General features: G+C 38.9%; 1 protein-coding gene across 7 annotated transcripts in view; it reads left to right on the forward strand.

The window, feature by feature from the left end:
- LOC114242131 (uncharacterized) overlaps nt 1–26,857 on the forward strand; it is a 172,461-nt gene that overhangs the window by 65,408 nt on the left and 80,196 nt on the right. For 5 of the 7 annotated variants that reach the window (XM_089727247.1, XM_089727246.1, XM_089727248.1 and 2 more), the window contains one exon: nt 20,090–20,224. The exons of the other annotated variants lie outside the window; for them this stretch is intronic. In XM_089727247.1, the coding sequence (XP_089583373.1) occupies nt 20,090–20,224 (135 nt within the window). The remainder of the gene's footprint in view (nt 1–20,089; nt 20,225–26,857) is intronic. 7 annotated transcript variants of the gene reach the window in all.

A 26,857-nucleotide genomic window follows, 5' to 3' on the forward strand; every position in this document is an offset into this window, starting at 1 on the left:
TTTTAGTAATAAGATGATTGTTAAACATATTGTCTAAATATATGTATTTTCTTATGTACAATAATCACTAAATCCATCAAAACAGTTACAACATGTGAGACTGAACCTTTTTTTTTTGTTTGAGAGATTACTGTTGGCTAGAAGCCTTCCCAGTTATACCAGGGCAGGTGAGCGAGCAAGGGCTCAGCCAGGAGAAGTGGGATTTGCTAATAGCTACCCGACCCGACTTTAAATTAGGTTGCATGTCGAACTCTTTGGAGTGCTGTTACCTTGACTGAACCGTAGATTTATAAAACCCAAGGATGTTGCATTTTTATAGTCAAAAGAAGCCAAGAAGAATTTTTGGTAGTCCTTTTTTTAAAATTCTAACTAAGTCTCTAATTATTATAACTTATATCTTGAGTGTTAGTCATAGATGTTGCTGTGCAACCCGGGCAGTAGCTAATGTTTATTGTTACATCAAAATATTACAGCTTAAGGATGCCGAATACTCAATAGTTTTGGTAAATGCCGAAAAAAAGTACGCCTGAGTTTATCTACCGATCTCTGTTAGTCAAACGAACTTGTATAATTAATTAAATTCATATAATAGGTACATAGTTTGTTATCGTGTTGTCTCGATGGTAAGAATGACAGGCTCGCTACATTTTTTTTTTGCTTCACTCATGAGTTGATTGACATACAGCCGAACGAACTCATGTTACTAATGTTGTTATGGTGTGTACGTATTTGAGATGGGTTTTTTTTAAAGTTTAATGACCCTGAAATGAGATTTGTAATGTATGCTATGGACAAACGAATGAGCGAAGTGAGATTTAAAAAAAAACCGCACAAACAAATTGTAACCAAACAAATTGTATCGTTTTAAATAAAAAAGATGTAATTTTAAAGTTTTAAATTAGTTATTAAATGAAATGAAAACCTAGACTATTATAAAGTATCTACTAAAATGTAGATGTGTATGATAAATCGCAATATATTTACTATTGTATAAATGTAACTCTAGACTAAACTACACTAAATACTAAAACGTAAAACAAAATACTTAAGGTGCAGTGTGCAGTACAATAAAAAGTTACTATTTTTTGGTTGCCGTATCTGGATCATGCCGGTTACTTACCTGTGTTCATTTTCGGAACGGTTACATTACGTCCGGTATAACTTAATACTGTTGACGTTATTAAGTAATTAAACGATTATCACATTTATGTGTGTAGGTAATAATTACGAAAACTTTTAAAAGTTAATTTCGCTTTGGCGATTGAATATTCAGATACAATAATAATTAATGGTGACACAAAACGTGAATCATTCGACGGATATGAGATATGGTGCGTGAGAAATCATCCACATTGAAGTTATCATGTGTATGTATAGTTTTGTTCTTGGAATAGGTTGTAGTAATGAAAAAAATGAGATGCCATGGCCTGTATACCATATAAGATACAAACTGTATAATTTCACGTGAATTATGAAAGTAAATGTCTTTTTTTTTTCTCTCAATTAATTCCAAATTTCGAAATAGTCCCAACTGTCTAATGTCAGTATTGAAAATGAAAATAATCTTTACCTCTAGCTCTAAGAACCACACGCACAGTTTTGAGAAGGAACGGCGATAGAAACTCAATATTTATTTTAGACATATATTTTATTAACATAAAAGTAATTAAAATATAATAGCGAGCGAGCGCTTTGCTCCAATAGTGCCATCTAAAAACACTTTAAAATACGCCTTATATAGCAAAAACTAAATATCAAGTAATAATGCAGATATACATATTTAAAAATTTAAATCCATGACCGGCAACACAACACCTTATAGATACCTAAATGTTAAATAAGCATGGAATTCTGATACAGGGGATTTACAATTACAGGGGTAGCATAGTCGACCCTCAATGTTCGCTCATAAATAATTAATAGTACGGTCACTGACCTCCGTTGCGAATAGGCGGCATGTCAATCAGAAGTTATGACAGAGCCATAAGTTCCACTAACAACTTAATTCCTCATCGTCCGTCTTACTCCCTCACGTGGAGTTATTGATTAGTTCGTTCTTCTTTTTACTTTTACAAATACGTTTTTTTTTCAACAGTTTTTAGATTCACACAAACTCAAAACACTTTTTTTTTTTTTTTTTTTTTTTCCTACCTATGCTGATAGCCTTGAGAGGCTATTTCAGCTTCGCCCTAACGTTAGTAGGTGAGCTCGCGGGGCTCAACCGGAGAGTTGCTAACACTGACCCTAGCAAGAGCAGTGCTTCGCAGAATCTACCACCGGATCGGAAACGCGACCCACTGAGAAGATCCGGCGAGAAACTCAGTGGGCTGTGTCTATGGGTTAGTTCGCTCGTCGAACCCTTCGTCGCAAGCGACGGGTTCGACGAGGACGGTGACCGGTGCTTGTGGTGCCTAAAAACACCGTTAATGGATCAGGAGGATCCGTAATGACGTGCTTTGGGCGACGTCGACGGTTTACCATTCGGTCTACTGGGTCGGGTATGTAATTTCCAGCGGCTACGATGAGAGGGTTCTCATGTCGTGCCGCCTTCTCAAAATGGCGCAGCGATGCCGACTGTAGATACTTACTAAGGGAGTCGAGCTCCAGGTCGTCGTGGAGATCCACATTCCTAAGGAACCAAGGCGCTCCGACGGCTATCCTGCAGAATCGTGATTGAATAACCTGAAGGGATTTCAAGTTGGTGCGGGCTGCGTGAGCGAACACTACGCTTGCATACGTCATGACGGGGCGTATACAAGTTTTGTAGAGAGTTACCTTATTTCGGAGGGACAGTTTGCTTCGACTACAAAGCATTGGATAGAGTCGTCCTAGAATAAACGCGGCGCGGTCGCGTACCGTTTTTATATGGGGACGGAATGTCATCCCTCTGTCGAGGGTGACGCCTAGATATTTGACCTTCGAGACCCACGGAATGGGCTGGCCAAAGAGAGTGATGGGACTAACGGCGGAGGTGTTTGCGCGCCTACTACGGAGTGGGATGCTCGAAGTGATGTTCGGAGGGCGACCCCTTTTGAAGAGCACCGCTGCGCTTTTCGTGGGGTTGATGTCTATTCGCCATTTCCGGAACCACTGTCCCAGGGTGGCTACTGCGATCTGGAGTCGCCGATGAAGCAGCGACATCTTCCTACACGAGTAGTAGATAGCCGTGTCGTCGGCGAAGAGCGCTAGATGGGTCTCCGGAGACCGGGGTATATCATTGATATACAAACTAAATAATAACGGGGAGAGCGCGGAGCCTTGCGGGACTCCGGCGGTCAGTTGACGGGGACGAGAACGAGTTCCCTCTACTCGATATCGAAACGAACGGTTCGACAAGAAGTCTCGTATGATGAGCACGAGTCTGTCTGGCACTCCCATGTTGTACAGTTTATAAATTAAACCGTTGTGCCAGACTTTGTCGAACGCCTTCGCGATGTCGAAGAAGAGGGCGCCGGTCGGGATTTGTTTACGCCTATTTAGTCCTATCAGAATGTGCTCCGTGAGGCGGTGCACTTGTTGTACGCACGAGTGTTTAGAGCGGAATCCGAACTGTTCGTCAATGAGAATTTTGTTCGCGGTAACAAAATCCCAGAGGCGTTTCCTAAGGAGCCGTTCGTAAATTTTTCCTATCGTCGAGAGGAGACTAATCGGACGGTAACTAGAAGTTTCGTTTGTCGGTTTGCCCGGCTTATGTATACCGATAACGTCCGCTTCTTTCCACACCGCGGGAAAGATGCAGTGCGTCATAGCGGCATTTAAAATTGTAGCCAACATTGCTATCAGTTGGACTGGCAAAAATTTTAGCGCGCGGTTGTGGATGCCGTCGGAGCCGGGTGCCTTCCTAGGTTGGAGGTTATGGATCGCGTCTCTAACTTCGTCAGTGGTAATGGGGGGTAACGCGTCCGAGGGCGGCAGGGAAGCTCTGCGCTCGACCTCCCTGTCGACTAACTCGGTGTGTTCGGGGTCCGCGAGTTGAGTGCTGGTGGTGCACTGCTCTTGCAGTGCATCGGCCAGCAGCTCAGCCTTGTCATCGTCATCGAATGCCGGTGGTTGGCCTGAAGGGCGTATGAGGGGAGGCATAGTAGCGGTAGTTTCGGATTTGAGAGTCCTAGCTAGTCGCCAGTATGCTTGGTGGGAGGGCGCGAGTTGTTCTAGATAACTATGCCAATTATCGTTACGCGCGTCGCTTAAGCGGGAGTGGACTTCGCGTTGTAGACGACGCATCCGAATCCGGTTTGAATGCGTGGGAAGACGATCGTAGGCCCGGATTGCCGCGTTCCTAACTCTTAAGAGATTCCTAAGATCGGGGGACAGTCTGATGCGGTGGAAGCTGTCCTCCACATCGACTTCTTTAGAAGATCTAATGATCGCGGAAGATATGTGATCGGTAATGATGTTTATGGATTCGACGGTGTCCTCGGGGGATAGATTCGAATCCGGGCCGTAAGGGAGGATTGGCGGAGCGGTGTCGGCTAGGCACGTGCCCAGCTTATTCCAATCCACCATGGTCCTCGTAACAGTGACTGGGTTGTGGGGGCGACCGAGCTGCATAACGACAGGTCGGTGGTCTGAGTCGAGCTCTGACATTGCTTCGATGGAACGCAAGCGCAGAGTTACGTTCCTAAGCAATGCCAGGTCTATAGTGCTCGGACGGAGCGCGATGTTATACGGATAACATGTTGGAGTTGGGGGACCGACTATTTCAAAGGTGAGGTCGTCTATAAACGCGTCGAGACGCCTACCGTTAACGTTAGTACGATGGCAGTTCCACCTAGTGTGGTGGCAATTTAAATCGCCTGCCAGGATGACGGAGTCTCCCATGCCGAACAGTGACTCGATGTCACTGCTCAGAAGGGGCTTGTCCGGGGGGAGATAAACGGATGCGATGACGATCGGCTGGTGTCCCGTCAGCGAGATACGGCACACTGACGCCTCGATATGTGAGAGCGAGGGAGTATCGAGAGGGACAACGTGCAGGGCCCGCCTATAGTAAATGGCAGTCCCACCTTTGGAGGCGGTGAGTCTGTCATTCCTAACCATGACGTAATTCGCGACTTTCGGGTCGCGACGCGAGGGCTTCAGACAGGTTTCCTGCACTAATAGAATATCTACAAGATTATCGCGGAGGAATTCGAAAATTTGATCGCGTTGCCGCGCGAGTCCGTTAGCATTATAGAATGCTAACGTAAGGGAATACGGTTTTTCTCTACCTTTTTGCGCCATTGGTTACCGGTAAAGATTTACAAAGTGCGGGACACGGACTCGTATACGTCCATGTGGTCGAACGCGGCCGCGAGCCGCTGTTCGGGGGTTACCGACCTACGGATAGCGTCTGCGAACGATCGCAGACGGTCGAAGTTGACCGCAGTGACGAAGTCGCGCACGAGCGCGAAGTCGTTGGCGGCAGAGGGTTGCGGGGGGCGGAACGCGGGCGCGGGGCGAGGTGCGAGCAGGGGCTGGGGCGCGGGGCGTGTCGCGAGCGGGGGCGGGGGTGCGGTTTGCGTTCCCGCCTTCGTATACGGCAGCGGTTTTTTCCACGCCGAGACCGTGGGAACTGCAGCCGGCACGAAGGCGGGTTTCGGCACTGAAGGCGCCGAAGTCTTTGGGCCGACGGTTCGGGGGGCTGGGTGGGTCGGACGTTTACGCGGAGCCCTAGGACATCCACGGTAGTTCGCGGGGTGCCCTTGCTTAAGGCATAGGACACAGCTTGGAGGTTCGGTCGCGGTTTCCCTAACTCGCGAGCAATCTAATGTGGCGTGATCGCCGAGGCATTTTACGCAGCGGGGGCGCGCGTGGCAATTACGAGCCGAGTGGCCGTAAAGCTGGCATCTGTAGCACTGCCCGGGAGTACCACGTTTATGGGGGGCTTCGATTGAGATCCCGGATAGGCCGCAAATTGTCGTGAGACATGCGATCTTCTTTTTGGCCTCCGGGGTGGGTTCTAGAGCTACCAGGATCATGTTGTAGGGCTGCTTGCCCCGCCCACTGTGCATCCGGTGCACGCTAACTAACGGGAGGGACTGAGCGGTCAGATCCTCCTTTATGTAATCGATGTCTAACTCCTTGGGGACTCCGCGTATCACTACGCGGAGCTCGCGGTCCTCCTGAAGAGCATAGGTGTGAAAACCTATGTTCTCCTTTCGGAGGTATGAAGAGAGGGCCCTATGGTCGCCGGGCGTTGCGACCTTTATCTGAATCCCATGCGCGACGTTACGCGCATGGGTGTAATTAATTTTGTTGGCCTGAAGGGCCTGGGACACGCGATTCCACGCTGTCTTCTCTTGAAGTATCAGCGGGGGCGGGGCAGCTACTTTAGGAGCGGGCGCGGGCTTGGGACGCGGCGGCGGGGTTACGCGGCGAGCGGAGTCCGACTCCGGTGTCACGACTACCTGCGGGCGGGAGGCGGTCGCGGATTTAGTTTGCTTCGTCGTGGAGCTCCGGGACTCCACGGCGCGAGTACGCTTTTTGCCGCGCGTTACGGTTTGGAACCCATCCGAAGTTCCAGGCTGAGGGCTTGACGCGGATTCGAAATCCATCTCCGATTCGGTATCGGAGCCTGAACTCGAAACGATCGAGGTCGCGACGGACGAAGCGCGCGATGACGTAATCGACGCGGGCGCGGGGGTGGGGGTAGCGTTAGGCGCTATGTGAGTCGCATCGTTGGAACGTGCGCTCGAACTTGACGCGGCGGCGGGGGGCGCGCGGCGTGCCTCCGAGGCACGTTTGAGATACGCGGCGACGGACGCGGGGGGGGAGGGATTGCCACGAGAGGCCCTAAATTCGAGATACTCGGCCCTAATTGACGGGTACCTATCCCGGAGGAACCCGACAATATCACTAGCACTATCTTCATGCTCCATTCTTCGGTCTTCTTGCCCGGGGGGGCGGCCCCGGGACTTTTGTTGAACTCGCCGAAAGGCGAGGCCCCGGATAGGATTTGTAACCCCCCTGTGCTGCAGGACAGCAAGGAGCAGGGGGGGGAATGCCTATGCCGTGAAAACGGCAATCGGCGGGGAAAAGGAAAGGAACCCGCTCGGGCTGTATAATGCTACAGCAGGCAGAATCGCGAGCGGGGGTCTAGTCTTGAAAAAGACTGTTGTTTTTGGGAAGGGTTAGGAAATCGCTAGCCTGTGAGTGCCACAGGAAGCTGAACGTAGCGATTGGTTTTGCCTTGAAAAAGGCAGTTGGTAAGGGTGGGTTCGCGGTTACAAAACTTTAGCGCACAAAAATGGACCTCGATACGCAGATCGCAAGCGACCAACGGATCGGCACGTCCGCACTACTGAATTGTACGCACGATGTATTCACGGTCACTACACTGTCGAGCACAACTGTGAGTTCTGAGACGCAGCTCGCAAGCGGGCCACGGATCGGAAAGCACGTCCGCGCACGACCGAGTCGTGAGCGAGAATGCTCAAAACACACAACACAAAACTCTTGACATCAGGACAGTCACTGATCGTTCATAACCTAATTGAGAGACAAATTATTAACAAGAGATAAACTGGAAAAAACGTAATATAATAAATATCTAAGTATAGAATTTATATGTTTAGGTTTTATTTGAGAAATAAGTTTTACTTTATTTAATCAACCAATATATTTACAGTGTTCTTTTATGAGTCCTACCCTTGGTTGATACAGATTGAGTTGTGCATTAATATCGCCAATGTACACCAATGTGCATGTAGTATCTATACTAATATTATAAAGAGGAAAGATTTGTTTGTTTGTTTGTTTCGAATAGGCTCCGAAACTACTGGACCGATTTGAAAAATTCTTTTTCCATTAGAAGCCGACATTGTCCCTGATGAACATAGGCTACTTTTTTTAATTTTTTTGTTATTTTTTTTTTTGTTTCTTGTGTGTTTTAATGTTTCCGAAGCGAAGCGAGGGCGGGTCGCTAGTCATAAATAAATACATTAGTTTGCCGCCCAAAATTTCGTGGTTTTTCGATTTTTTGTTAACCTTGGAATATACGCTATAGTAACATCCGATGTGCTGTAGTCGACTATCTATTCTCGATAATAAATAAAATTAATTATTTAACTAAATCTGGCCCTAAAATGCGACCTTGTCGCTTGAATCGATGCAACTTTGTAGAGAAAGGAATTATAACATACGAAAAGGACGACGGCTTTCAAAATTACGTTTCATTGATATATCTTGTTAATAATAATGTCATATTACACACACTGAGCATATTACATTTGTTTTAAAAGTTAATACGTATCATATGTAAACTGACTGTAGAAACTTTTGGAATAAAATTTATCTGATGTGTTCTCTATTGATCTATAAACAAATCAAGCCCCCTAACGCATAAAAACTGATGATCGTAAACATTTCATTCTCTAAACAAAACTTGTCACCGGTCATTGCCCTTAAATCCGACCACCCTAGATTCACCCCGCGTAATTATTCAAGGTTCAACGCGCGACCTTCGCGAATGATTGGGGGTGTCGGCTTACTAATTCCATTACAGTGCTCTGATATACAATGAAGAGTAACATATTGTTGGATACAGTGATTTTCGAAATATTAAATAATATACAATTTCAAACATTCTGACATTATTGAATTAAAACATCTTTAATTCTTAAAACACCTCTAATCACAGTGAAGTAACTAATACTATTCGTTCTCGCTTATATTTATTATTGTTTTTGATGGGCTCTTCGTGGTAAATGACTAGGCACCAATTTGAGGCACCTATAAGCGTTGTATATCAACCACCACCAATCATGTAAGAGACGACGAATACTCAATAGTAGGTATTTAAATAGTGGCTATCTTATTCGCAAATCAAAAAGCATGACGTCACGGCTGAGCCGTAGTAAAGCATCACGCGGGCTAACAAAAGGCCCTATCACCAGCAAAAAACATCAGAAACCATGTAGATGGCTGGCGGAGGAGTATAAAATTGCGGTTTTTATGGTAGGATAGCTGGTGGCCTGAAGGACCGATAGGCGGGCTCGAGGGCTTAGCTGGGAGAGGAAGGCTTGCTAACAGCTGCCCGAGCCCTTCCGAAAAATACCTGATAACTTCACACTCAAGAGAGACTCGTATACCCGAGGCGCGAGCCAATAAGTAAATTAAATTATTCTTAAATTCTACGGGTTTAACTTTACACTTACACAATGTTATTCCTGTATTTGTGGGCACGGGCTGGTACTGGTATGTATTTATTTAGAACTCACATCACTAAATGCGACCACACCGGGTGGACGTCTTATTAGCACGTTAAATTTTCAACTTACAATGCCAATGCATTTTACTCGTAGGTCCTTGATCCTTTAAAACCTAAACGATGCATTAGTACTTTTTACAACATTTTAAATATAGTTTTATTGGTTTTTTAACTTACAACGACTTGGCTTTCCATATTTACGTGCACTATATATTTTATTAACAGTCAGTCACCTTTCTATGCCGAAATTCAGTATACCTATTTTTAAGTTCAAAATAAAAGAATTTAAATATGTGTTTTGAAGTGTAAAGCACAATAAAACTGTCCGATCCCATTTTATTTATCGCCACAGACACATTAAACAGATTAAGAGTAATCAGCGGATTTGTTGTTATTCACACGACGATTATTTGTCAAGAGTCACTCGCAATACATGCACCGGATTCGTCATTCATCTAATTTCGTACTCCGTGGGTGGCGTTCTTTACAATCAAAACGCGATTTCATTAACCAATTTGTTTTGTCGCCTTAGTCATTTCCAATGCATCCCACCTTAATCAAATTACTGCTGCCGGTACAACTGCTGGAATTACCCTAGAAACATTCCGGTTTTCGGGTATGAATGAATAAAACTTTACACATCTTCGAGTTTCCATTACCGAATTACATCCGGGACGTGTATTTGCTACTATTATATAATAAATTTTCCACGTGGAAACTGTGAAACTATTTTAAGATAGAAATTTAGCACTCGCGTCATCAGAGTAAGATTCCTAAATTTCTCATGACTGTGAAGCGTTGAACGAAAGTGTACCAAGGTTGTAGTAACCCATTTCGTGAATGTAAAAAATTAGAAGTCATTAAAACCGCGTACCTTCTGATACGCTACCTCTATTTGCAACCGAACCAGACGGTACTGTTTATATTTGTATCTATTAGTATGTATATTTAAACAGAGGTAGAAGTATGTAGTAAATTTGTACCAGTGTTCGCCCGATGCTCTTCCTATTAATCACTGGAACTACAAGATTGCGATTCATTTTAATTACTATACTTTCTATTATGTCTTGTTATTGATTAATTAAAAACATTGGTTGGTTGAGAAACAGAGAAAATGTATAATAATTTGATTGCTAAAATGGTTATTTTCTTAACTGCATATTTCTCGAACAATATTCATAACAATAGCTGCCAAATAAATAAAAATATCGTTTTTACATAATGGGTGTGTAAAAAGCTTGAGTTTAGAAGACTTGTATCAAAACATACTCGTAAAAAAGTGGTATATGAATAAATAATTTTCATAAAAACAATATTGCCTCAATAATATTACTAATTTCATATGGAATTTTTGGTATGTACATTTTAAACGAGAAATTGTAAGTAAAATGGTGCGATAATAAAATTGATGCCTTGAACCCATTTATAACATTGAACATTTGTATAGAATAATGGCTTCGTTTATGAAGTCGCAGTTTTACGTTTATTTAACATCACTATAAAATGTCGGTATAACCCGGAATCGAAATAGATTTTATTATCAACTTGTTCGTTACGAAATTGTAATGTAAACGTGCAAAATTGAACGTTGTTTTTTCTGTACGTTTCTTAACACGCACTTTAAGGTTTTGATCTCTTGCTTGTTTACGATCTTGCACGTTAACTCCGTGATCGTTTCAACAGAGTTGATGAAAAAATCCGCTTTTTTCCTATTATTTTATTTAACAAACACTCATGTACCTAATAGAGAGGGCTCTTTTTTTTCCCTACCTAAACATAGCCTTGAGAGGCTATTTCAGCGTAACCTTAACTAGTAGATGAGCTCACGGGGCTCAAACCGGAGTGATGCTAACACTGGCCCTAGCATGAGCAGTGCTTCGCAGAATCTACCACCGGATCGGAAACACGACCCACTGAGAAGATCCGGCGAGAAACTCAGTGGGCTGTGTCTATGGGTTAATTCGCTCGTCGAGCCCTTCGTCGCAAGCGACGGATTCGACGAGGACGGAGACCGGTGCTTGTGGTACTTAAAAGCACCGTTAATGGATCGGGAGGATCCGCGATGACGTGTATGAGAGGGCTCAAAAGTATAAAGAGCTTATGAGTAACTAACTTGACCCGGAGTTTAGATACATCCAACATATTGAAAATATATGTATGAGAGAAAGCGTATAGAAATCTTGGTATGATTCCTCGTTTGGAGAAATTAAACTCTCTTTCGCTTATAAACATAAGAAATTATTTCGATGCTCTGTTCTGTAACTTACTAAGAAATTACATTTATAGTCCGCATCTCCTTCATAATATATTTCCAAAAATTGCGTATCTTTCCTTCCATTTTACGTGAGCTTCGCTCGATCTAAATGCTTAAAAAATGCTTTGTTCAGAAGAATGCCAATATTTTATAAAGTTTAAAAATACATTTTTCTTATTCAAAAACACTTCACCAAAACGACTGAGGTGGTTTTTTGGGAGCTTTGGAACGGATTAATGGCGTTTCAATTAATTTTAATGGGGAAAATTGCTTTGAGGTACGAACAATTTGACATACGAGCAAGGTTGCGGAACGAATTAAACTCGTATGTCGAGGTACCACTGTATTAATTCTGTACCTATGAAATTGACGTTTAGTATACAGAAAGTTAGTAATTTTTTTTATAAATGTTGTTTATTGATATCAATTAAAGTATGCACCCATTGTATCGATGCATGTTCATTCATGGCAGAGGCTGGGAGAGGCCAGTACAGTGTTAATTTGTTCAATGTCCTTCCTGAAGAAGTCCGGTGTACGAGCTTTAAAGGCATTTGGTACCTGCCTACCAATACCTATATATACCTATCGGGTATTGATTTTTTTCCCTGCCATTAAGTTGACCAAACTTTGGGAAATGTAGAAGTCTGGTTAGTATGGTAAATGACGCAAAACTTCTAACCCTAGCTCTTGTTGCTTAGAGACCGTCTATTGTGCTATTTGGTAAGAAGCTATAATGAATTATACCTAGACCTAGACCACCAAACTGTAACCGTGTTTCTTATTGGTAGTAGGACGCCTTGTGAGTCCGCACGGTTAGGTGCGGACCTCCACCACCCTGCCTATTTCTTCCATCAAGCAGTAATTAATGCCTTTCGGTTCGAAGGGTGGGGCAGCCGTTGTACTTTAAAAACCGAGACATTAGAACTATATCTGAAGGTGGCTATATCGGCTTGAATTCGTCGTTGTGAACTTTAATTTTCGGGCGACCACGGAGTTAATTTATTAGATCAAAATCGTCATGTCAGAAGCTTTCAAACCAATGACGAATCGTTTGTGGTATTGACTTCGTATACGCCATTAATGTTGTGAGCCGTTTGTGTGGTTATTGCTACCGCGTCAAAACTCTTATTCCATAATTACTCGTACTAAAAATATAATGTCCATGATGATGAAAAAGATACAAATGCGGTGAAACCGGAACATTAATCAATAAACAAATGACTGAATTTGAAAACAGAATTCCATATTTTTTAAATATAATAATTTGAATTTGGAAATTATGGCCAGCCCTACATAAATTACATAAATACCTGTTATTACTGTGAGCAATAACCATGAAGTGCTAATACAAATGTACTAGTACTTCTTGGTAAAAGTCGGTGCTCAGATACACTTAGATAAAAATATATGTTTAAATCTTTAAATATTATAAGAATAGTAAGACGAAGAATTATTACAGCAATATTCTTTTAAACCTGTTTAATTGCATTCAACAAAAGTATATTTCAGTAAAAACGATTGTTTTCGCATACCAACGTAACGTGAACTCCAGCCAGCATTTCAATTTTACTAGTTCATTTGTTTCATCTAACAAATCGAGAAGGTGGAAAGGTCGACGTTTCTTGGTTTGTTACACCGTTCGCGAACTTCGGTCAAGGTGAACCTGGCGCCTGCTTGGAGCCGTAACTAAAATAAACAATGTTGAATACATGAATAATTTTGAGTGAATCTGCTAAATATCCGGATGCTGTCACCGAGAAGGTTAACTTTCGCCTCATGAAGTCTGGAAAGGAATTCATTGTTTTTATACAGTAGAGAACTGACCGGTTAACTTGTCACCTGATAATAAGCTTGCCGGGCAGATGCTGTCGTCCACGAATTAGGTTGAACTCTCAATTAAATTCGAATAACAGCTGTTCTAAAAAATAGCTTGATAAACATTTACTGCCAACATCAAGCAATACAGCACTACCAAATGTTTTCAAGAAAACAATTACTGACATATCTGATTAGCAACCGGATATACTCTATTCGTTCTGACCTTTTCTTTGTTCAAATGATAGACGAGCTCGTGATGTCGAAATAACATCGATCTCACACGATTATTAAGTCAATATCTTGACAGTACTACCTAAAATAAGAACATTATTATCTAGTGCAAGTTTGGTCGGAATCTAAAGCCGATGCCAAGTACCTGGCGGAATACCAAATTGTATTCATCATGTGACCACTGTAGATTGCAGAATATCACGTTTACCGAACACCATGCGTGTAATTGATTTACGCTAATTGGAATGATATTTCGCCAATGAATCGCCAACGGAACGCGCCAAATCAACAGAAACCCGTTTACTAATTTCAACCTTATGTAACACGTAAAAGCACGATTATTTTAAAAATAGGATCAATAAATAACTGCACAACTGACAGAATACTCGCACATAGATTATGACGCAATATTTTAATGCAACGTGTTAAATTACACTGACAGGATAATGAGCTATAATTCTGTTGATTGTCGTAGTTCTAGAACAAAGTGCAGAAACGTGAAATATCAACAAAGAATTGCGATTATCGGGTGTTCTGTTCCAAACCTATATCGAACAAGGGGCAGGCAACCTTCGCAAAACGACCCTATTGTGTAATGACTGTCAGCTGACAATACATTAAGAGTGGTATGATTTAAATCATGCAAAATATCACTTATGACGCTTACTCTACTGGTGGTAGGACCTCTTGTGTGTCCGCGCGGGTAGGTACCACCACCCTGCCTACTTCTGCCGTGAAGCAGTAATGCGTTTCGGTTTGAAGGGTGGGGCAGCCGTTGTAACTATACTGAGATCTTAGAACTTATATCTCAAGATGGGTGGCGCATTTACGTTGTAGATGTCTATGGGCTCCAGTAACCACTTTACACCAGGTGGGCTGTGAGCTCGTCCAACCATCTAAGCAATAAAAAAAAATAAAAAGCTCTTGATAACATAATGAGTTTCAATCATGTCACATTTAAATACATGCCTTCATTTTACAGTGCATTATCGCATTAGGTTGTTTTCGTTGCCCCCCACAATAAAATGTATGATTTAAGAATCATAAACGAATGGATTTCTTAATTGGACTTACGTCACCTGATAATTAAACTAAAGGCGCTAAGCAAAATTGAACAGTAGGATTAATAACGAAACAAAACCTCGTTTTTACCATCGCACCGCCCGCCACCGGGGTAGAATTCATCCATACTACCTGGAGCCACTGCGTTCATTCACAGTGCGTTTCTAGAGATCTTTTTTGCCACGTACCATCCGGCTTGGAATGAGCTCCCCTCCACGGTGTTTCCCGAGCACTATAACTTGTCCTTCTTCAAACGAGGCTTGTGGAGCGGCAACGGCTTGGCTCTGGAATTACTGAAGTCCATGGGCGACGGTAACCATTTACCATCAGGTGGGCCGTATGCTCTTCTACCTACAGGGGAAATAAAAAAAAACTCATTATCGGTTCTCCATTACATAAAAAACAAGTACTATTATAACTCTGCTCTGTTATGTCATATAGGTAGCGCAGTGCGGTAGCGGGAATTTAACGAAAACATGTTTACTATTATTTTTATCCTAACCGATGGCTTAGTTGTTTCCGTGTTTTGTTTTCTCAAAATATTTTCAAGATCATTTTACATTGTGAAATCATCGTTTTATTTAAACACTAAACAGTATTGCCATGATAATAAAATGAAACAGGTTTTGTGAGTTACGGAATATGTAGTTTAAATTTTATTGTTTTGACGTCTCTTCACGCCTTTTGAAAATTATCAAACTAAAACTTTTGAATATAAAAAACCCTTTATTTTTAGACTTATCTTTGGAGATGTGATGTTGACAATACCAATTCTAAATATTGATAGAGAATGTCTAAGTATGACTTTGTAGGAAATCCGCTATGTTTGGATGATAAACGTTAATATATTTTTTTAGATTCACAGACACGCTCCAGTTTCTTCTACGACCTGGTGCTCGTATCAATTACACAACGTTTTTTTTTTTTTGCATCAACCAATCTTTAAAACGGCAGCCCATAGTTTTATGTCTTCCTCGGATGTCGTCATTTATAGACCAACGAAACTAATCCAATTTAAATGAATGTGTTTCACGCTTCCGTAGTACATACGTGATACGTAAATAAACTAATTTTACGATTATTGTCTTAAACTTACGACATAAGTCGCCGATTATGAAGTTTTGGCAAGTACCTATACTTTCTGTATAATAAATTTTAAATGACTAACACTAGTACCAATCGTAAGCTTGTTCTGTGTTTTATAGCTTCCAAAAAAAAATATAACGTATTTTGGCTATCGAAAATAATTGACAAGAAAAAAAAAAAAAACAACAATGTATTGAACATATGTATGTAGTTTAAAAGTTTTAGGAATTTGTCAATGGTGTATTTTATCACGATAAAAACTAGCTTTAATCGCCGATGGAAATCGAATGAATACTAAAATTATAATAAAAATTCATAAAAAATTGTTTTAGTACAAAAGAACAAGATTTGCACAAGGAAAACAGTCTCGATGACTCGCTTAAGTTGATGCAATTTACCAACTGCAAGTAATGAGTTCAATCGAACTGTCATCGTGAACGAACAGAAAAGATGTAAATGAAAAGGTCACTTCCTTTACGATAATAACGAACTTATTGTTCACATTGATAGTCTTCATCGAAACAATGGTAACAGTTGAATCAGCGAGTTGTTATAGTAATATTTTTAGGATAGTTATTGTTGAGACGTTGCTTTCTCTTATTAAGAAACCTTGGCTCTGTTTGATTTTTAACTTTTACATTACTGTCAATGTATTGTACTTTTTAAAGTTCAACACCTTAGTAGTAGATTTGAACTGAACTTGCATTATAAATACGCAGTTTTAATTTGCAATCCGACATTTAATTTTATTTACGTTTACCTTAGCCACTTGTAACTGACAGTTGATGACGACTGCTGTGTAATTCAATGCTGACCGCCACCCCCATCCATACAAGTAGAGGGCAGTGCTATTAGACACAGCAGATGCTCAAAATCTATGAAACGAAATTTTAATTATTATTTTTTATTGCTTAGATGGGTGGACGAGCTCACAGCCCACCTGGTGTTAAGTGGTTACTGGAGCCCATAGACATCTACAACGTAAATGCGCCACCCACCTTGAGATATAAGTTCTAAGATCTCAGTATAGTTACAACGGCTGCCCTACCCTTCAGACCGAAACACATTACTGCTTCACGGCAGAAATAGGTAAGGCGGTGGTACTTACCCATGCGGACTCACAAGAGGTCCTACCACCAGTGTGTAGTATCATAACTTACTCATTTTTCAAAGTGGACTGATATGACACAGCAGTTGTTTGCATTTTAAGCCAATTTAGGCATTAATTAATTTTGAGAAATTGCAACCTTAAACTTATTCTATTTCATTTTCCTGGACTACCGTTTTTTCTTAGTATTTACTATTCTTATAGCTGCTGTGTAAAAGTGCTACGACGATAAATAATGAATTTCCCGCAAATGTAATCACGCGAATTAATGACGAAAAAGAACATTACACATTTTGCTTCGCTTACTTCTCAGAATTGAATAACAAATGGGGAAAAATATATTTGCGTGAACTGCAACGACAGGGTCGCATGCATTAAAATCGTTTTAAATGCGAATTTAATTGTTTTTATTACTTTAACCTCGCGTGATACTTTCTTGAGAATATGGTCCTTGCAAGGGTCGTATTACTTATAAAACAAGTTCCTATTTGAAAACATTAAGTAAACTTGAAAGTTAAATGAGTTCAGTGTTCCGCTTTGAATAGTCTGACAGTGATCTAATTACTAGTTGATGTCATGATTTCCTCATAATCCTATCATAATATAGTTTTATTGTGTGACTTTTGATCTTTTGTAGAAAGAGATTACTTGGTCAATGTATTCTGATGATTCACTTGATTTTTTTTTCACGGTACTGGCATCTGGGTCCCCAGTAATACTTCCACGCTCAAAAAAAAAACAAATTTCGTTATCTATAAAAGTCTTGAGATATGAGCTCATTTACCTATTTATAACTAGAGATTTCTTATTGTAGATTACTCGTAATAAGTGAAAAGAAGCTTTGAATATACCTATATAAACACTAGTAAAACACCTTTGAACGCGGTAATAATAATGGCTTATTATATTTAATTTCTATCGTTTCAGAATAATTTAAACTTGTCATTATTTCCTTTCATTATTATATATCCTCATTCAATAAGTGTCATGAAACATATGGAAAGTGTATTATTACCCTTTCACATATAGTGCAGTACATAACATTCGAAGCTAATAAATTTCACACAATGCAATCGATAACATCCACTATACTAATTTACGATGCGAAATTCGTTATTTTACATAATCGCAATATATTTATTTATCGGTTTCCCGTCTTAAGGTTTTGAAAACTACTTCAGTTGAGGTGTTGACGTGAAACGAAAAGATTTCCACCTTTCATGTCTCTATTCACACAAAACAAGTTTTATTTACAATTGCGATAAAAATTACAATAACAACGATTTCTTAAGTCCATAATTATGAATAGAGGTAACGACGTATTCAAGGAACTTAAAATTGAGGAGTCCCAGAAAATCTCAATGCATGCGGTAGGCAGCGGCTTGGCTCTGCTTCTGGCATTGCTGAAGTCCATGGGCGACGGTAACCAATTACCATCAGGTGGGCCGTACGCTCGTCTGCATACAAGGGTAAGAAAAAGAAATGCTTGTATGGTTTTACCCCTAAAACGTCCAATGGGACTGGAACGACACGTACGTAAGGCGAATCCACAAAAACCCATGGCCATTTAAATTGAAATAGCATAATATATATAGATTACATTCGAATTTCAGCTACTAACTCTTCTACTAGCGTCATTGGATAGATTTTGCGTAATATTGTAACGTGAGATGATCCTTCATATGCAATGTATGATTGCTTCGCGACAGAAATATAAGTCGAAGAGATGGCGTGCTGATATTTTAGGGCGAAACCGCACATTCTTCAAGTTGTCCTTTACATTGTAGGTATGAAAGCGATATTATTTTTTCAAACAAAATAATTCGCTAACTGATAAATAATTTGTATAAAATAGACTATACAAGTTTTTTTTTTTTCCCTCGAGATATCTAAATTACTATAAGGTACTGTGTACCGCTAATTGCATACTAAACAACTGTTTTTAGTAATCAAAACATAAATATTTTCATTAATTTATTTACCTCATATATAATTTGTATAATGTTTGGGATATAAATTAGCAGTGTATACAAAAACTATTGCATAAAAAATAACTTTGAATATTTTTTGTTAGCCTAATAAATTAATGACCAGTACTGCTTCGAGCTAGCAATACTTAAATCGATATTTTTATTAGTATTGTAAAGAATTATTTTCTTTTTTCCCTCCATTGACTTTAAACATGTACTTACAATAAAATATTAAATGACACGCTCAAGACTTCAAACAATACTTTAAATAAAGTCAACTTACAAATAATCTATTCTTGAAAGTCGATATCCACCAGACAGCCTGTCTTTTATTATTATGATTAGTTCGTCAACCCCCCTTGTGTCTTCTAATAGTTTTCTTGCTTGACGTCATTTCAGTTTGTTGCCAACCGAATTCATTAGTAAAGTCCGAAAACAGGAAATTAGCATAACGTTAAAATCTATAAACGTAGACTTAAGTGAAACGTTAACCATTAGCGCAATTAGAATTCTTTTTTGAATCTCGATTAGACAAAACGTGGTCTCGACTGCAACATTTTACGACCTTTAGTTCTTTAACAAAAATGATTCCTTTATAATCTATTTATATTCCATACCAATTCCTAGTGTTTTGACGTAAACACCTAACTAATTTACTGTTCTCACTCTCTTGGGTTACGAGAATTATTTCCTGATCAGTTTCAACCTTAATTATTGTCATGTCAATCAGATCGATCTTTAATTTTATCATCACATGACCTAATAATGTTATTTTTACATCTGTCACTATTGTTATTTCATTAATTGAATTCGCACCATGGACGTAAGCCAACTTATATTGTTCATGAGGCGATCCAACAAGAGTATCTCGCGTGGTGATTGATTGTCCTATATCATGATTCGTCGAATAACAGACAATGTAAATGGAATGCTTGCTTGCCCAGTACTTTAACTATTGACTGACACTCCGGTTGCCTTGCCACTAACTGAATACCACTGCTTATATTTCTTCACCTAGCTGAGAATGTTCTGCTTCGCTCGGCTGTTTGTAGCTAAAACGATAACAATAATTTTGGTATTCACAATGATAACATGTGATTAAATGTAATATAATATTACAGCGAATGGAAAACTTGGCGGGATATTAGATAATGTTTTGTTATAGATACAATAACACTAGAATAAATTGCTAGGTTTTGTAATAGATTAGAATTATTAACTTGATAGCGAATATTCAATTAGTGATGAATATTGCTGACTTAGAAGCTCCAACGTTTTAATTGTGATTATAATGTAAGGTTGAAGCTTGTAAGTCGTATGGAATGAAGGCTGTCGCCTAGGGCTCTGGTGACGTGGTAATGTGTCGGCAGTATCAACGGGTTGGCGTTGGCGCTCGTCGGCAGCGGTGGAGGCAGTCCGGCGACAGCGTCTGAATCTCGTGACCAAACGACTACGTCGTCTCGTGCGCCTTCTCCGCCCCTCTCCGAACGACAGCAGCACACCAGGTAGATGCGCTCTATACTCGGAACGTTTGGCTTCTCCTGGCTATTGTTATCATTACTCTATGACGAAGAACGCAAGCTTTACCCGTTGTATTATTGTCGTATGCCATTCGAATTCATTTATGGCATTAATTTTTATGCGATCAATATTATTCGTTAAAAGCCAGCGTTCGATTTGTCAATTGTTGTATTATGGTGTTGGTTACACTTCATTTTTTTTATATCAGTTTTGTTTTTCCTTTTTTTTGTTTTTTTGTTTTGGCACATTGTAAACGCCGAATAACGTTCCTGGTTTGTGTGCATGCTTGCCTGCCTGAGTGTTTTATTTTTGGTGGTAGAATGTATTATATTTTTTTTATGTTTAAGAAAAAGCATTGTATATTGTGCGTTTTTTTGCTCTCTCTATAAGTTGTGAAAAAGGTGAATGGATTTTTTTCAGTGCAGTGCGTCAACCGTATATTTCAAAATTCATCACCCACACACCATTCATTTAACTTATCAAGATAATAATTACTCTATTATAAATTCTTAAGAAGTTCAAAAGAACAGGTAGAAATAATTCATTGGTCCAATGATTGTAGCGATCGATATAATACCCCATCGTGGTGTACCTACAAATAAGAATCTCTGATATCAATGTAGTCGGAAGCAATTTTAGACTGTCATTGTCAACGTTTACGGTACTCAAATTAGTAAGCATTTAAGCATGACACAAAAACTTCAGTGTCATAAATGCATACTTTGGGCTATTAGAGCGTCAGTACTAGTAGCGTCCAACAGCAATGAAAGTGGATTAGAATGAACGATGACAACGTGGCTATGACGTCGACGATGATAGGCAACTGCTTGAGCTGGGTCGGGATTGTAGCTAGGGATGTCCACGATGAATAAGTTATCGTGTTACACCGCTGACTCGATGTAGTGTTCCGACGCTGTCTTAATATACAATACTTATGAAATTTATTTGAATAGAAATTGAAATGATATACGGGTATGTATTCCATTCTTGTTCATAGTGCTATTGACCGTGTAGTCTGATTGTAACCATCTCACTACACGCGATTACACAAATATGGACTTATTTATGTTTGCTTTATTTCTTGTTTAAATTATGAACAGAGCTAAACAAATAGGAACTGAAAAATTGGAAAATTTAAAGAAATTGATTTTGTAAACGCTCAATTACTATTGATTTTTTGTCAAAAACTTACATATCATGTAGAATTTTGTCAGAATAATAAATCCTGAATTTGTTTTACAAAGATTTTTCCTTTGTAATAATCAACCTTCAGTTAAAAATTTCGTTCTTTTGTCTCGGTCGTAACTTAACCTTAAAAAAGATCTTTCGTCAGAAGATTCATTCATCAAACAAAAAATATGTACTTAGATTAATGAGTTTCATTTCAAAGTATACGTAAATAAAAGCCAATCAACAAAAGAGCGAGACCATTCAAAATTAATATTCTCGAAGAGACTAACTAATTACGGGCCATTCAGGGTGTGTATCCGTTTACCTCGTGTGGTCTGATGATCCTTTATACGATCATCAATAAGTTAGATGTTCATAACATTAAGGCTTACAAAGTTATCGTTACTGTATTGTTCCTAAACTACATCTTATCCTTGTTGATTATTAATTCTTTAGATGGGTGGACGAGCTCACAGCCCACCTAGTGTTAAGTGGTTACTGGAGCCCATAGACATCTACAACGTAAATGTGCCACCCACCTTGAGATATAAGTTCTAAAGTCTCAAGTATAGTTACAACGGCTGCCCCACCCTTCATACCGAAACGCATTACTGCTTCACGGCAGAAACAGGCAGATGGGGGGTACCTACCCGCGCGGACTCACTAGAGGTCCTGCAACTAGTAAAGAGGTCAAGTTAATCGATATTTGGCAATTCTAAGTACATTTGTAGTACAACCAAACACCAACATCACGTTCGTGACCACGAAAACTATAAAGTATTGGAGTAGTCGAAAGAAGTATCAAAACAATTTTTATTTACTGATAAAGAGGGGCTGCGGTATGTCGAGATGGGGTTATAATTCTACAAAAGCAAGTACAAGAGGCTATAGACAACGTTATAACAGCAATACCACCGTCTACGTTGAGTTCGAAAAATCGATTGGAACGCGCAATTGCCTGCCAAAAATATATGATTGATTGTGAAATATGGGATTCACGACATGCCGAACTCTCTAATAATAATTATTATATTATGCAAATTTATATATTTTGTCGGTTTGAATTTATTTCGCGATGTTATTGTTTGTCGTGAAAGTCATTTGTGTAAAGGTGATCACGTGCTAAGAACCTAACTTAATAGAATTAGTTCATGCTCGGGACTGGAACTTCGACATTATTGCATGTTTACGAGTAAACCGGCCGTGTCTTATCTGTTACTTCACGGATGAGTCAAGACGATACTGGACACCCTCACAGATTAAACTCTGTTTATTGTTGTTTACGATTGGTTCTTTATTAATGTTTTTTTTAAATTAAATTTAGTGCGCAACCAATAGAACGAATAACGGATCGGAAAATTTGTAGGAAGTCTCCGTAGTGTGTTTCTCGGAATTTTAATGTTATTCTAAAACTTAATCTTCCCTGAGTAGCCACTCTTTTCTTACTTTTAATGATGAACACCTTTATAGTCCAAAAGTATTAATTGGGGTCACAATCACTGTTTTACGAGATTGCACAATTTGATGCACACGATTCAAAGTTCAAAGTGTCATTAATGACGTCGTGTCTAAAGAGGAAATAAATAAATAAATGATGGTAAGTTATTGAAAGTTTAATGTTAGGTAGAAAAATTCGATCCAAGTCACTTTGTGCACGTTAATAAAAATAGGTTAAAATTCAAAGTTCTGTACAATAAAACACATACATAATTCGAAAGAAATCTTTCGCTCAAACACGTTGCTTTTATGCATTGCACGCCCTTATAATTTCGGTGGTACGAAACATGGCTTGCGTCATGCTCTGAGAATAGAGCGCGGCCGCGTTCACTGCAGAGTTATTGTAGATTTTTTTGCTGGCAGGTTATTGACTTTAACATTTAGATGTCACGGCAAGGGTACGGAGTGGAAGTGGCTGTGTTGCAAGATTAGAAAAAAATATAAGTTAATATTTATTCGTACATTACTAAAATACATAATAAATTACTTACTACTTTTATATTGATCTTGAATATTTTTTGCGTAATGAATCAAAAAACGTATTTTGTTCAAATATAAGGCAAATCTGATGAGAAGATAATTAAAGGTGTAGTTATTTCTAAATAATGCATTGGACTTTGTGGAAAGAAAACATACCTTTTGAAACCTTTAAGGTCAAAAACCTTTTTGCTTTTCGCTCTGCGATACATATACATATTTTTCACAACAGTGTTACAAAATTTTGAAAATTACTAGGTACTTTATTAAGCCGAGTATTGTCCTTGTGCTTACACTGCGTGAAAGACACAATAAAATACCCCGAATGCGTAACAATTCTTGTAATGATTCCTGGTAACCCTCAACCATAATTTTAGTCACGAAGCTGCGTTTACACTGATACCTATGCGAATATTTAGTTTCAGCTTTACAAACGAACATAAACCAAAAAGTACATAGTTAACATGAGTGTTATTTGATGATGAGTTATGATCCTAGTTTAAATAGTCAGTTTATAATAGTGAATTATTTGTATTGTCGTATTTATTGTCATCGGTTTTTGTTCTATTGCAAACACACTGCTTTCTATTGAAACCTATAAAACCTCTTGTCGGATATTGGCCAAAAATATCTTAAATTTTCCATAGCAAAGAAGGAGTCCACTTTAAGAAATTGTTTTGTCTTGTGTGAACGGTTCCTGATGATTTATTTTATTATTTTTGTCCATCTCATCAAGGTTTAATTTAAACCTCATCTTTGGCATCCTTATGATGACGGAATGATTGCAGCTTTTTTTTGCCTCTAAACATTACTTAACTTGGCGAGTAATTTAGAAGGATTGTTCAGCATTTTCAAATTGATATAAAAAACGGTTTTTAATATCTCATTTCATGAAATACGTAAGCACGTTAATGACGGTATACGCATTCAAATAGGTAGTTAGTTGTTACTTTATCGTTAGCAACTTTTTGTCGAATTAAAAATGTATCTTAAAAGAATCGTAAACATACTTTTTTCATAATTGTAGTTTGTTGTTAGTTAGTTGTTTGTTAGTTGTTGTTCATATTTTTACATCATTATTTTTTTTATACGCTATCCTACCCTTCAGACCTGTTTACCCCGTTTAAAACAGTCAATTCCAAATACCAAATCAACCCGAGGAGCACTTTGTGTAGGTGTATCTCGTGCCGAACCAGAAAAGCTGTTAACTGACCAGTTTTTTCTTCTAAACTCTAGACATCTAGCATATAATACTAAACCTATATGTATATTAAACACCCAGACAAAGAGCTAATAAACCTGTTGTTCGCGCGAATGTATGAAAATTGAATGTGTAATAAATATTGAATAATATTTAATAATAATAATATATAGACCTGAAAGGAGAAGTTATTAGAATATGAATGGAACCAGGAAAAAGTTTACATAGTCCCAATAGTCATTTCCACCACAGGCGTTGTCCCTAAGCACCTCCACCACAGCCTGAAGTTAATTGATCTGAAACCCACTCTGAAACACTTTCATGCAACTACAAAAATCTGCTATATTAAATACATATAGAACAGTTCGTAAATTTTTAGAAATGGAGGAAAACTTAACTGTCGGACATTAAAAATATTTATTCCTTGGCTAAGGCTAAATACGTACTAGCGACTGCTGAGAAAAAAAGTAAAGAAAAATAATAATATTGAATGAGTCAATCGAACCCATGACCCTCGGCCCAGCAATCAGTAGCCACCGAGTCAGTCACTTCAATATTTTATCCGGTCAACAGTCTACGATTACCATGAATAAGTAATGATTTTAAATCGTATATTTTGTTATATGGTGAAACATCATAAATATTCATCCTAGTCAGCTTCGGATAATATATGGTAGAATTGTATGGCCGAAACATGTTTTTGTAGTGGAACACTTTTCAAATATTTTTTGTGACGTGTTTCACTCGAGTTCCCGTCCGTACTAGATAATGAATGCGAATTATATTTGTTTGTTTATTAAGGTTTCATGTCTGAACTATTTAACCAGTCATCATTATAATAATAATGAATAATATATTATTTTGCCATACACATTATAGACGTCAGGAAAAGGCACAGGGAGCAGATCATCCGGGTAAAATAACTACATATTGCCGACGGATTTTTTTTAAATCTAAATGAATGCAAGCGGAACCTTGGGTAAACGCTAGTATTCATATAAGTTCACACTTGAGACCACTCAATGCTGTACACATGCGGAGTTTCAAGGTATAGAATGGGCGACTAAAAGTAGTTGTATTGTTCAAAGCCATTTGCGACGGGTGCTTAAAATGACATTTGGACATATTGTGTTCACTTTTTGGCAACAGTTTTTTTATTTTGGTTGTTTTTATGAAATTCGTCAAAGAAGATAAGAAGTCAAGTAAATAGCACAATAGTGTAGTAGCTGTTTTAATAATAATTTATTTCTTCTACTGCAAAAATGGGGTCTGTTAATTTAGTCTTAAATCATACAAAAGGTTTCAGTTAATTTACATCTGAATACAAAATCAAATAATAATTATTGTTACACATTATGGCAATGAAACCTCAAGCATTTTATTCGTCAGTAAGACAATAATAATATGTATAATATTTTGCGTAACTAACTCATACCAGGTCGTAATTAGCATCGCCATTATTTACGCTTGCTTTCCAATAACCTACCAGCGCCATGACTTATTTCGATAAAGTATTTCACAACTCGATTTATAAAACTCCAGGTTAAATTATTCAAAAACTACTTTCAAACAAAACGGAAAAGTCTACAGACAAAGTTTTTACGAAACAGATTATCGTGAAATTTCGTCCATAAAACCGTATAAGTTTTCCAGAGTGACTTTGCGTGTTCGAAATCATTTGATAGCTAGAAGCTTTTGATCAAGATGATGTATTAAATATTGAGCTTTATGGGCATTACAATAAAGTTTGTTACGCTATAGGACTACTGCATTGTTAGAGTCAACAATATTTTAAAACTGACGCATGATGGCAAAATAGTAGACCAACGTTATTATTATTTTAGACAGACAAAAGTAGGAATCCTTTCCCCCTCTATATTTTCTAAAAAAAAAACCGAATACCTTCTTAATCATAATTACACTTATTACGCCGATTGGAGGCTGCTTTCCCGAATGAAATAACAAACAACATTCATATTGCCGCCAAACCGTGTGTGTGTGTCAATCTTACTTTTCTTCACCGAATAGTGGTTACAAAGAAATAATTGGTAAACTGAAATCCCCCATATACTATTAGATTTCGCAGTTAAGTAACGAAGTCGACCGCTCGAAAAGTGATGGTTATCAAGAACCATATTTATTTAATACAAGGTCTAATTGCTGCGCAACTTTTGCAATTTGTTCTTGAGATGCTGTTATGTTGTTAACCGTTATAATCTGCCTGGCAACAACCAATCGCAACCGGGTTCGATGCCCGGCGAAAGCAGTGGTC

The sequence above is a fragment of the Bombyx mandarina genome, chromosome 05, assembly GCF_030267445.1.
Source record: "Bombyx mandarina strain Sakado chromosome 05, ASM3026744v2".
Taxonomy (NCBI): domain Eukaryota; kingdom Metazoa; phylum Arthropoda; class Insecta; order Lepidoptera; family Bombycidae; genus Bombyx; species Bombyx mandarina.